Source organism: Malus domestica, chromosome 08 (genome assembly GCF_042453785.1).
Source record: "Malus domestica chromosome 08, GDT2T_hap1".
Lineage (NCBI taxonomy): Eukaryota > Viridiplantae > Streptophyta > Magnoliopsida > Rosales > Rosaceae > Malus > Malus domestica.
This window is the reverse complement of record NC_091668.1, coordinates 6651406-6665450: the sequence shown is the minus strand read 5'-3', so window position 1 is coordinate 6665450 and position 14045 is coordinate 6651406. Positions and strand designations below refer to the sequence as shown.

Below are 14045 nucleotides of genomic sequence, written 5' to 3'. Positions count from 1 at the left end.
TTATGTGAAAGAAGTTAAGAAAATATTTCTCTATGGTTTGATCTTAATGATTTGAATTCTGTTGCTACAACTTTGGTGAGTTTAAAGTGATTGAAATGATTTTTCAAGATTTTGTTTTGATGTGCATGCCTCTTATTTTACTCAATGTGAAATTTTGAAGCATCTTGAAACGAATGTTCAAATTGTGAAAGTAGGTGGAAAGTAGTATAATACCTGTGCAGATGTGAATGTTGAGAAATGTATGAATGGGCACAATAACCCGTGAAGTTGTTGATTATGGGCACAATGACCCAATGTTTCCCTGGGGAGAGCTCCATGTGTGGGCTGTGAGAATGAGTTATAAAAGTGATAAATACGTGTGATATGTAAATTGGCCAGGTATTACTACTGTTATTTCCAATATGCTAGTCACTTGTTTGGGGATAACAGAAAATCTTTGAGATTAGTTGTGTTTGCGTTTCTTTAAATGATAATGGCTTTGTTATCCTTATGAAAAAAGAAGTGACTCTGAACTTGTGTGTGGTACCGTTGTTATCAAAGCTACTAATATTCTAAAACTTTGGTTTTTCTGTCATATGTTACTTCCAAGCATTTTTTTTAGCATATTTCAGATTGTTGGATTTCGTGGTAATGAATATAAATGGTTTTGAATCACTCTTATTACTTTCTGGTGTGCACCATAAATTTTAAATGACTACGGACTTATGGAAAAACCCCTACTGGGCATTTATGCTCACCCGTTTTTCTAAACATGTACTTTCAGGTGTGTAGAGTCGACTAGTTGATTTTCAAGTGGCAGCTCTAGTGTGGGCTAGTAGAAGGGAGTTCAGACGTACACTTCTTTTGGGTGAGCTGCCAAAGTGTTTGTATAGTTAGTCTCTGTCTGTAAATGATCCTTTTGTTGCGTAGTAGACTAAAATGATGTCGACCTCGGTGGGTTGGAGATTCTACTTACCTGGGCTATGAAAACTATGTATATGTAATTACTCGTTTTTTGGCTTGTATAGTTTTGCTCATGTACATTTTCCTCAAATGAAAATGTTTTCTTGTTAGAAGCCTTGAAAGTCTTTTGTGAACTCATTATAATCTGGAAGGTTTTATGAATGGCTCTTGAAGAACCACTATGAACTTGGTTATGTTTAAAACTGTGGGTGTGTATCTATTACCTAAGTGGTATGTTGCAAAATTTCAGATTTTTGTTCTTTGGAATATAGACAGTTTTATTTGCAAAGTAATTTGGTGTTGCTGAAGTTGTTTTTACATGAAAACAGCAGCATGCCTGTTTTAGTTTTAAAATTTTCCTATACTTTCCGAACTCGAAAATCAATGAAATTTTGACACAACTTAGTTTCATGTGTCTACTTTGAATCTGGAAATTTTCACTCGTTTTGGTTGAATGAGCTATTTTCGGTGAATTTTATGGTTCAGGTCGCTTTTGTAGTTTGTATTACCATGAGATCTTTAACTCTATTTCTTTAAATTGACTTTCGTAGTTTGATTTAATGGAATTGTGGAATTTAAATTTTCATTGACATAATCTTAAGATGAGATTTGTGTTGCAACCTTGAACAACTACTTTGTTCTAGTTATTTCTCTTAATCTCACATCTCTAGTTTTGGAGTGTGACATTGTGTCATTGTATGTTGATGATACACTAGAAGTAGTGAGAGATTACTCAGTGAGTTCAAAAGAGAAATGATGCAGAGATATGAGATGTTTGATTTGGGGCCGCTTCACCATTTCTTGGGAATGGGAACACTACAAACTGATAAGGGTGTATTCATTCATCAAAGTAAGTATGCAAAGTCACTCCTAGTGAAATTTGGTCTTTAAGACTGCAAGCTTGTGTTAATTCCATTACCCATAGGAGAAAAACTCAAGAAGGTGATGGAAGTGAGTTGGCAAATGAAAGCATGTATAGAAAGATTGTAGGTAACTTGTTGTATTTGACAACAACTAGACCAGATTTGATGTATGCTGCTAGTCTACTAGCAAGGTTTATGAAAAGTCCTACAAAGAAGCATTTTGGAGTAGCTAAGAGAGTCTTGAGATATGTGCAGGGTACACTAAATTATGGAATTGAATATGTGAAAGACAAGAAAACAATTCTTGTTGGTTTTTGTTATGCTGATTGGGCAAGAAATGATGATGATAGCAGGAGCACCTATGGATATGCATTTAGCTTTGGAAGTGGTGTGTTTTCATGGGCCTCAGTGAAGCAAAACACAGTTGCTCTATCAACTACTGAAGCTAAGTATGTATCAGCAGCAGAAGCAACTGCTCAATCAATTTGGCTGAGATTTCTTGTTGATGATTTTGAGGAAATGCAAACTGATGTAACACCTTTATTTTGTGATAACATGTCTACAATTTCTATGGTGAAGAACCCTATCTTCAACCAGAAAACTAGACACATAAGAGAAGCATTACAAAAAGGGTTGATTGATGTGAAGTTTCGCAGAAGTGAGGAACAACTCGCAAATATTTTTACTAAGGCACTGCCTAGAGAAAGATTCAATTACTTAAGGCACAAGCTTGGAGTGAAGGCAGTGAGCAGCTTAGGAGAGGCTGTTGAGAATTAAGCTTCTCAGACTTGAAATCAACCTACAGATGACAAATATTGTAGATGAACTTGAAGAAATCGAAGATGATGGAAGTTTCTATTTTTAGTATTAGCCGTTATGTTTAAATGTCTAACGGCTAGTAGAGTTACTATTTCGTGAAAGATGAACAGCTGTGTTTGTTCTCATTCCTTGAATGGATTGTGTTGCTGGATCCATTCCCAAGTGAAAGGATCACTACTCCTGATGCTCTAGAAGACTGATATTGATCCCTGAAAAATAGGACCACTCCAAGCCTTCTATATGCTAGGGTTTTGGATGTATGAATTACAACGAAAAAAAATTACTCACTTCTGCCTCTCTGCATTTCTTATTCTTCGAATCCCCAATTCTTGAAAGCTAAAACCTTTAAGAAATTAAACAAAAAGATCATGGCCTGGTACCATTTCAACAGTATATAGAGAAGAAAATCAGGGAAATCCAAGACAGTGGAATGATGCAATATCTCATACAAACACCAAATGAGAAACAGGGAAGAATAAACTTCACAAATCATATACAGGACATTTTGCTCCAATACTTATCGTGGAAGGAGAGCTCTCAATTCTGAGGTCTGTGGAGCCAATTCAGGTTGAATTCTTCATTAGCCACCGTTATTTTGTCGGGATTTGAGAAGACAGATTCCCAGAAATCTCTTTTGTCTTCGTCACATGTCACTTTCTCTAGTTGCTGATGAAGATCATACACTGACACAGGCAGATTCAATCTTGAACATTGTGCCATGTTGATTTTTCTTAAACCATTCATCTTTGCAATGCATTCGGGCAACTCCTTAATGCTGGAACAATTATATATGTCAAGAAAGTACAACTTACTGAGTTTCTCAATCGAGCCTGGAAGCTCTTCCAAATCTGTGCAGGACCTTAGCCTCAACACTTCCAAATTCTCCAGCTTTCCGATGTCTTCAGGCAAGACAGATAGCTTATGACAGTTGGTGATGCTGAGAACTTTTAGGCGTTTAAGATCACATAGCTTGGCAGGCAATTTCTCCAAATCGCTACAATAGTCGATGTGCAACTCCTCTAGGTATGGGAATATCTCAAAAATTTGGATGGAAGAGTTTCCAAATGCTTCTCTGACGTTACACATGAATAAAGATATCTTCTTTAGACTCTTCGATTGAATGCTCTTCTTGCTTATCAAAGGAATCAAAATACGCTCTAATCTTAGTCTCTTTAGATTAGATAAAGAACACAGCAGTTCAATGTTGCTTAGCTCAGCAGGTGAGAAGCCATCATTTGTGACTATTAGAACCTTCAACTTGGACATTTTCTTCACGAACTTGGGTAAGGCATAGTTCTTTGCTTGAAAATTCAAAACTAGAACTTCGCCTTTTGGTAGATCCATGTTGTGCCACTCTGTTGAGGACGATTCGCCTGCAAATAAACAATGTGCTATATGATGTGACTGTGGGGAGGAAATTAATGTGAAATTACGTTTGTGAGCTTGTAGTACATGATTGTGTACATGTATGTATCTATTTTCTAAAGAGAGTTCGGAGATGCCAACCAGTTGAGACAGATACCAAACGAGCCTTATTCGTTTTCTGCTGGTTCTCCGTCCACCATGTTGGTGGAAGCTCCTTTTCACGTATGTCGATAATCAGTCTATGTCCCATCGTCTTCACTACTCTCAAGGATTGATAGCAATTTAAGCATATCATGTTGCATAACAAAGTGTTCACCATAGTAGCCATCTATACCCTTATTCCTGGTGGTGATCAAAATTTAGTTTCACAGAAGAAATTTCTGAAACGTGCCGATCACAATAGTGAATTAGTTATCAAAGTAAAGTTTGAATACCTTGTGATTACAATACTGGCCAAATTGCAGATGGTGAGCTCGTAGAGGTTCACCATTGACATGTTATCATTTGATCCCTCATAGAACTCTGCCCACATATCAAGGAGGGCAGCAACGGGGATTCTTTGGTTTTTGGGAAATAAACCAAGGTCTTTGAAACAATCCTTGACAGTAGCCATTTTGAAGCAATCCTTGACAGTAGCCATTCTTTTATTCAAGTCATCTAAGCAACTCTGGAGGACCACACGCAAACTTTCCTCTGACTCGAGAATCGAACCTTCAGATAATTCTGTGCATTTGAGTCTCCATTTCTCTATAGGCTGATTACAAAGTGACCCTCCTATCGTTGTAATGGCAAGTGGAAATTTCTTACAGTGGCTTACTATCTGCAGCCCAATTTTCCCAAATAAGGTGAATAACTATTTACAGATATGGTAAAATCTACGGGTTCACTTGCGTGCATGGGTGATTTGTGTAATAAGTTATATTTTTGATAAGCAAGGATGCATAAATAAGTAGAAATTCAAACTAATAAATCACCTTGTTCAACTCTTCCTGAAAATCACCTTTGCTGAGGCTCGTATTCCGGAATGCCGAACGACAAAAAAGAGTCTCTGCGTCGTCATTGCTCAATGGTTGTACTTCATGTGGGGACCCGACTTTGGGAAAATGGCATCTTGATGTCACCAAAATCTTGGAATCTGAAATGTTGATTTGATTAAACTCGTGAAGAAGGGATTCTGATGTAGACGGAACATCATCCAAGATTAATAGGAAAGGATTCTGCCCAGCTGCAATTTCTTCATTTTCTAAAGCAGGTGACCTGAATCCGGCATGGTGGCAGAATTCTTGGACATCAATGTCGGGGTTTTTGGAAACCGTGGTAAAGAAGATATTGTCCTTGAATTTAGCTGGCCAGTTAAACAAGTAGGAATGTAACACTACTAATTAGAAGAAAAAAAGATAGATAAGAACTGATATCAGTAGTATATGGGTAGCAGTCGTTCTACGTTGTGATGAAATGTTCTTGGGGACAAACTATATGACCACACATTGACAATTGTAAGTGCGCATAAAAACTTTATAGACATACCTTTGACTCGTCGATCATGACAAAGCATTTTTGCCAAATAGGTTTTCCCACATCCTGGCAGAGCAGTGAGCACAAGCATTGACGGCGCGTTGTCCGTAAGGAGTTTCATCCTGATCTCAGCCAATTGTGCCAATTGTGTATCCAGCCGAAGTGTATCGTGTGGAAGGTAAGGAACTGCATACCTAGTTGTAATACGGTATCGGATTTGATTTTGAGGCACAAGATTTGCATCAATTCGGTTGAGCACCACCGCGGAATTAACTCCTAACTGCACAGCCAGCAGAAGCAAGAGTCTTTGAAGAGATTTGTCCAATTCAACAATCTCTTGAGCATATTTAGCCTTTTCAAAGTAGTTCAGCTTCCCCTCGCACCTTTCGACCAGCTTCTTGCCATCCTCCATTGTTCTTGTAAAATTTTCAGAAACCGAATTGGTTCCGGTGTGGTTTATCTGCGCGATCAGCGGTACCAAAGAGTCTAGCGTTGAAATGAGATTACTGTGGTGAATTGGAAACGTCTTAGCCATCTCGTGCGCCTTTTTGGCGGCTTCAAACAGCCATTCAAATGGTACTTTTACAACAGATCCTACAACTGACGCAAGGACCGCTTCCATAGTTACAACAACAACGACGACCACCCAGCTCTGAAAATCTGAATTCTAAAACAAGAGAGCAACTTTGGATCACAGATTTATAAATGCATTTGAAACAAGGGAGAGGCTGCTTTCTTTTAAACTAATCTAAACTGAGGAGAGCGAGGGATTTGAGCTCGGCTGAATAGGGAGAGACACCTCTCAAGTGTTAATCGGGAGAGAAAACGGGAAAAGAATTAGGCGGACGACTGGGCGGCTTAGGCGGGCGTTGGGCGGTAAGTGAAACTCAGACTTCCTCTCTCGGCGACAGAAAGAATTGAGAACAAATCGATACAGAGGAGATGCGGTGGGTCGCGGCGCTCTTGCTTGCCAAATCGATCTGAACCCTTTCTCTGAAACTCCAAGTTTGATAAGCAAGAAGAATGCATATATTCATAGTCAATGAGAAAAGAATATTTTATTTGCAAAACTTGGTCGGTGCATAATTTGGAAGACAAGGATTGTCTGCCCTTCCACTTCGATGCTCTCCTATTTGTGTGGTCACGGTTAACCTACGTCAACATTTTATATTACTATTCTTTTTTATCTTATTATCTTTATAAAAAAAATAATATAAAATGTTGACGTGGTTTAACCGTGATTACATAAAACAGAAAGGTACGGGAGGGCATCGGAAATGGAAGGGCAGATAATCCTTGTCCAATTTGGAAAGCCCATTGAAACAAAGGAAAACTAATGAAAATGGCTTGAAAACTTTGAGTTTTAACGATAAGGACAAAATAAAGGGTAAAATAAATAGTACCAGGATTGACATTTTAATGTAAAAATATGATTTTTCGTTAAAATGAATAATACCGAGAATTTTTTGTTAAAGTTCCCTTGAAACAACCAGGAAGGTTACATTGACGAATTTATTAAATCATATTGCCGACGTAAACAAGCAAAAGCATCAAAGAAAAAGAGGAAACAAACATAAACAAAAGTCAAACGATTTGCAATTTCCAGGAAACTTGCATTGTGGAAAAATCACCCACAAAACAATACAAAGGCTCAGAAATCCTAGAATATTTTATGGGAATTTTTATTTGAATCTATATTTTGTATTTCAACAACTTACTTTTTATATCCATATTGTATTTGATTTATCTATTATTATCTATTTACACCCAACATTATTTCCGAAACCGCTCTTACTTATCAAAACTCAACTCAATCAAACTTCTTTTTACACCCAACTCAATCTACTTAAAAATAAAAAATAAAACGTTAACCAGTCCATCATCCCCATGGAGCAAATCCCCTTCTCTCTCTGTTTAAAAAATCCTTCCATCTCCCGTGGTTGTCATTCTACACTCCCATCTACTCCTCCGTAGTCATCCAAACCTCTTCCTCTTCCCCTAAATTTCTAGAGCACTAATTAGCTTAATAATCGATATGAGCTTCTGGTTAGAGTGTTTTATGAGTTTGGTATGTTTCAATTAAATGAGAATCTTCTAGCCTCTATATTCCTATTTGTGGTAGAAAAATGGGTACGCCCATGATAACTTTTGGTAGATCAATGAATATTTTTAACCGTGGATATTTATTAGATACAAAAATTACGGACAACAATTCACATTAGATTGAACTGTGGCTAAAAAGTATATCGCCTTTGCACGTTTTATAGGCGAACTCATAGCTAAGTAGTTTTTTTTGTGGAGTAAAACTTCGGGAATTGATCTAACCTGGATGTCTAATTGAGTTTATGCATTTTAATGATTAAACTGATAAATATTTCGACCATATATGGATTTAACATTGTAGTATCTTTTAGCCTTTATATGCCACAAAAGTTGTGGACAAAAATTCACAATACATAGAACTGTGGTTAAAAAGTATATCGCATTTGTACGTTTTATAGGGTGAACTCATAGGTAAGCAGTTTTATTGTTGACCAAAACTTCAGGAATGATCTAACTTGAATGTATAATTGAGTTTATGCATTGTAATGATTAAATTCATAAATATCTCGACCACATATGAATTTAATATCGTATTGTCTTTTAGCCTCTATATTAGTATCTGTGGCAAAAAAGGGATACCTCCATGAGAAAATTTTATAGATCGATGAATATTTTCAATCTGGATATTTATTAGATACCAGAAATTATAAGTCTATTCGCGAAAGTCTAAGTTAATGCCACGTACAATACATATTTAGGGAACTGTTATTAGCACTTAAAAAATCTCGTTCTACACTCCGCACAAGTGTATTTTTCTTTTTAGGAATTTAGAGATTGAATTGACACACCCCGTCCCGAAAGAAGGCATGTTGGCCGTCACGTGAGAGTGACGTAACCATTTACACAGTTCAGAAGTTTTAAAGATACAATTACTAAGATGTAACATCAGATGGTGAGTCCTACTTTTGTGAATTCTGTTAGAACACCGTTGGATTCCTCGTGCCCACCAAAGCTCTGCTATCTTGAACCTGGAGGGGCGCAAAACAAAGTTGAGTGGGTCAGTAAAACAAAGTTTTTCGAAAATCATCACATTGTCAAAACGCTAACCCCTCGCTGTAAAACCCGTATATTTTCCCAGAAATATGTAATACGTACACTTGTCTCAAAACCAAGCTTAGAAGTAATGGTATGTGAATTATATGCCATGCCAAAATATATCCCAACAAAACATATAAGTAGCTCATGAAAAATAATATGCCAACCGAATCCACCTATAGTGGCCGGTACGGCTGAAACTATAGCTCATAATCAATCTCATCAATCAATCTAGCCGGAGTCATCGCAAATGACCTGTACGGCACTACACTGCACACGAGTTGGAACCCCTGGAAAGGTTTATACGACTGGGTGAATATAGTTATGCTCACGCTATCCTCTCCTGATAGCTATGCGATAAATCGCTAGTCACCTACGAATCGGAACCACCTCTATTGGTCTATACGACTGGGCACCTAAATTGGATCCAATTGTGAGCATATGGTGCGGGGGTGACTATATATGTACAGGCCTGAATCATCTCTACCAAATCACAATCACCCTAGTGCAGGTTTATGAGCTTTCCATCATATCAACTTAACAATTACATAATTAAATTTATGAACTTACCTGGCACTTACATGTGCGTCCGCAGCACCAATCATGCATGTATGCAATTACTAATGCATAAATAAATAGGCATATATTTTGCATGGCATTTCATATCGCATTTCACTTAAATTGATTTTCTGGGAAGAAATCTCATTTATATAGATATATATACGGAAAACAAAACTGCCCACTCACAGATATGTCGAAGGGTCGTAGCCCCCGAGCCTCCCTTAACTGTGCTCATCTTCCGCATAAGCCTCGCCTATATGAGAAGTAACCGAAATAACGTTATTTAGGCACATAACCAACTCTATCTAATAACTTCTCATATATTGCTCAAATTGGGTATATGAATATATCACTGTGATCTACACAACCTCAGAAACATCCCCAAATTTTTAGAAAAATTTTCCGACCACCCACGCGCCGGCCAAGGCACGGCCAGACGCGCCCCCCATGTGAGGCCACGTGCCAGGCACACTGACGGTGTCAATTGACGCCGTCAGGTATATTCTGGGAATATTCCGTTTGTCCTTTAATAAAACTTAACGGTGTGACTTAACACCGTTAGAATATTCTGTTTAACCTAATGGAATATTCCTCTTTCTTCTTCCTTCAGCTCCGGCGACCGTCGCAGTCGCCGGGAAACTGGGTAATTTTCAAAACTCTATAACTCACTCGATTTTCATCCATTTCCTACGAAAACACCGCCAAAATGAAGCTTAAGGATCATAGAATCACATTATACCTATTTGAAGCTTCAAATTCCACGAGATCACGTTGGAGTAAGCTCGATATTCCGGCGACCTCTGCAACTCCTCGTATATGAGCTTCCCGATGTCCAATTCTCACCAACGATGCACTTCGAGCATCGTGGGGACCTCCTTAAGCTTACCATGGTCCTAGAATTCACAAAAACTTAAAGGTTTAAAAGTATGTGAATAGTGACTAAATCGGGAATTGAAAAAACTAGGGTTCCTTACGTCCAATTCCTTCGATTCTTCTTCTCCGAGCTTCCTTAAGACCTTACTAAGCTCCTGAAAACCAACATTTCACGAGTGCATGAACAATGATAACAAACGGGGTTATGGTTCGACGTGATTTCGAGGGTTCTAAGTTCCAAAACTTGTACCAATGGACTCAGGGGATGGTAGGGAACAAGAATATTACCTTAAAACCTTCGATCAGTGAAGTTTGGGGTGTCCTTTCTCTTGTCCGTACGAGTTTGAAGGAGAGAGAGAGAGTGAAGCCGAGAGTGAGAGAGGGTACGGAAGAGTGAGAGAGAGAGAAATGATAGGTTTGTGTGTGGTCCAAATCTCCCCAACCAATCATAACCCAAAAATACATAAAGTTAGTCCTAATTGGTTCCAAATAATTAGGACTCAACATAATTGGTCCACTTCCATAATTTTAACCACACAAATACCACAATGAAATTCAACGTCCAAGGGCAAAATCGTCTTTTCACGCCATCCATAATTTATTTCCGGGACGGGCTGTCACATAATCCTTTAGGGGTTTCTGGATTACAATATGGATTTAGGATTTGAAATATTTTAGGGATTTAGAGATTCAATCTTTTAGTGGTTTATGGATTCAATTTTAGGGTAATGTCGTAATGGGTGGAATAGAGTTGTTAATGTGGTTTGATTCTTTATTCTGATGAATCTGAATTTACTTGATTGCCTATGCTTTGCTTATATTAATATATAATATATGGGTAATGGGTGGAATTTGAGTTTTCAGTTTGCTTCTCTGTCAATTTGTTGTTTTAGGATATTGAATTGAAAGTTGATTGTTGCATTTGCATGTAAAAACACGAGACGAGTAATATGTAAATAATGTTTGTATATCTTTCTCATTTTGATATTAATTTTTAATGATATTTGACATAGAAGTTGACCTTTTCATGTATTTAGCAATTTTTTTTTATACATATCAACGTACAAAAAGTTGGAGGTTAGAGAACTCTAGGACCCCCTTTGAAGGCTCGCATAAGGCCTTCAAATTCTTAGGTTCGGCTCTACCCAAATTATTGGAAATGTCACATTTATTAAGCTCCAATTAATTGTTCTGCTAAATGTTTATGTGGCGACGATGAGTCTCACTTTTTAGCTTACATGAACAATAAAATAATAATAAAAATAATTTTAAAAAGACGTGAAGATGACAAAATAAATAAACAAATTCACAAATAAAATGAAAAACAAAATGAAGATTGAGAAATATCAAGTCTCACCACCTCCAAGCTCAACCTACAACTACCGAAACCCCAAGACCTTCTTTTGAATGTTGGCAGCTTGAGTTTTTGGGTGGAGTTGGATTTGAAGGTGATGGCTTGATGGAATTGTGGTGATTGTTAATTGGTGGAGGCCATGCTTCCATAACCTTTTATTATTTTTTAAGACAACGTAAACGTAGTTGTTTAACATAAATTTAACTGGGGTCTAACAGATGTGACATTTCAATAGATTGTGTACTTGTTTGGAATGTTTAAAAATACTGAGACCAATTTAAAATGACACTAAAAAAGGTTGGGAGATTTTATGCTCAACTCTATTTTTTGATATAGAAATATAATGCATCAATTTTGTTGTACACATTATGCTCTAACATGTAAATATATATATATATATATATATATATATATATCATGCGACAATTGTTTATTGTATACAAAATTGCTCAAAATATGTTGGAGATGGATTGTTTGCCCTCCCCATCCCATGCGCTTCCCATCTCCTCATATTTCTATGGTCACGGTTAAGCCACGTTAACATTTTATATTTCCATTGCTTTTTGTCTTATTATTTCTATAAAAAAATCAATATAAAATATTGATGTGGCTTAATCGTGACCACAAAAAATAGGAGGGGATGAGAAAGACATGGGATAGGGAGGGTAGATAATCCATCTCCAAATATGAATCGAGGGTTGTGATTGAAAAGTGGAATGAAGTTGGTCCATGCAAATGGAAGAAAAGCTAAAAAGTAGAAATGGATTATCCAAACCAGCCTTTTTTAGTGGACATGGAATCAATGACAAAAACTAGGTTCATGGACTTGTACAAGTTAAAAGTAGAGTAAATTGTAGCTATGATTCCTTAACTTTAATTCAATTGGAGTAATGGTTCCTCAACTAAAAATCCATTACCATTGGTCTCTCAACTCATCAAAACGTGCAACTATGGTCTCTCAACTAAAAATTAATTACCATTAGTCCCTCAACTTTAATTCAACTGGAGAAATGGTCTCTTAACTTTAACCCAATTGTAGCAATGGTCATTCCAACATAACTCGTTTTGACAAATTTTTTGACGTAGTTGATGAAAAGAACCATAATTACACACTTTGATGAGTTGAGGGACCCTAATTATATAAATGGTTATTCCAACATAATTTATTTTGACAAAATTTTGACGAAATTGATGAAAATGACTATAGCTACACATTTTGATAAGTTGAGAGACCAATGGTAATAGATTTTTAGTTGAGGGACCATTGCTCCAATTTGATTAAAGTTGAGGGACCATTACTACAATTTACTCTTAAAAGTATATACATAATCCTCTCTTTTGTAATATTTCAGCTCAACAATAATTAAGGACGCTACTTTTCACTTTTGAAATATATAGGGAACGTGGTTATTGGTAGTACCATGTGTTAGTTTATAAGATGGCATGGAACATAAAACACAACTTAGTGGGAAAGAAAAACAATTTCAAAATTCCAACATTAGTTATTGATGTATACCCTAATTGCAACTTTAACGTGGTCTAATATTTTAGTGGTTATGGTGTTGAATTTATGACCATATGTTTTGGGTTCGAAACTCTCTTCTCCCTTAAATTAATATAATAATTTCGAACTGTCATCCTTCTCTTTACTAACTTACAATTTCGATGAATGATATGAGTGGTTCCCTTGACATAAGCGTCATTGAATTTTGAGTTTTGATGGCCTAATAATATAAGATAGCTTAAGAAAGATATCGATTGATTTCTCATTGCCTAAAATGAAATAATTCATGGCTAAAATAGTAATATACTTTTAAGCTAAACAATGTAAGCAGTGAAGAATTCAGAAAATTTATGTATATAAGCTTGGTGTGGTGTTTTTGGCCAAGTTTTTTTGTTGGTAGGCAAGTTTTAGCAAACTTTGAGTGAAATGGATGAATTTGGATGAAACAAGTTTGCAACAGAGGAGAACATCCAAAAATGATTGTTGGTTTTTGGTATTACAATAACAACAAAAAAGTTTCTCCTATTAGGTAGAATTGACTGTATAAATCTTAAAAAACACGCGTATTCTCAACCTTCTTCAACTACTAGATGGGTTAATCTAGTCTTATAAAGAAATTGTTTGATCTTTGGCATTAAATAAATCCACTCTTAAGTATGAATATAGGAAAAAGTATTGGTTATGACCAGAGTGGGTGAGTGACGAGTTTATATTTTAGGCTACATTATTAATAATTAAAGTACATGTGCTTGCATAGGGTATCCCTTTCTAATTAGCCATGGACACGTCAAGAATACCATGAAGATTCTACCTATAACAAAGTAGAGAATATAAAAGAAAGGCCTAGAAAGTGAACTAGATAAGATGATAAGCTTTATGACTCATCGCCACCAATCTCCAGCCGAGAAACTTTACCTTCCCCAAATATATTGCACGTACAACTAGTACGGGAGTGGTCGGATTCTTTTTGTGAGGATTTTAAAAATTCTCTAATTATATATGTTTATCATACATTGTGCAATTAGTTTTCGTCGGATATTGTCTATATTTAATTTTAAATAAAATAATTTACAATAATTTCTGATCACACGATGTACGATGAACGGATATG

General features: G+C 36.5%; 1 protein-coding gene and 1 pseudogene across 2 annotated transcripts; one reads left to right on the top strand and one right to left on the bottom strand.

Annotated features, from left to right (window-relative positions):
• The first annotated feature begins 1913 nt into the window (after nucleotides 1–1913).
• Nucleotides 1914–2582, top strand: LOC139198000 (secreted RxLR effector protein 161-like). Its single transcript, XM_070826223.1, has one exon. It carries the CDS (start codon nucleotides 1914–1916, stop codon nucleotides 2580–2582), a length of 669 nt encoding a protein of 222 aa, XP_070682324.1.
• Nucleotides 2583–2977: 395 nt separating this feature from the next.
• Nucleotides 2978–6568, bottom strand: LOC103426415 (putative disease resistance protein At5g47280; annotated as a pseudogene). The gene is made up of 5 exons (XR_011583587.1): nucleotides 5517–6568; nucleotides 4964–5334; nucleotides 4424–4809; nucleotides 4131–4331; nucleotides 2978–3997 (listed from the first exon to the last, which is right to left on the bottom strand). The product of XR_011583587.1 is annotated as a putative disease resistance protein At5g47280 (transcript).
• Between the last annotated feature and the right edge of the window lie 7477 nt (nucleotides 6569–14045).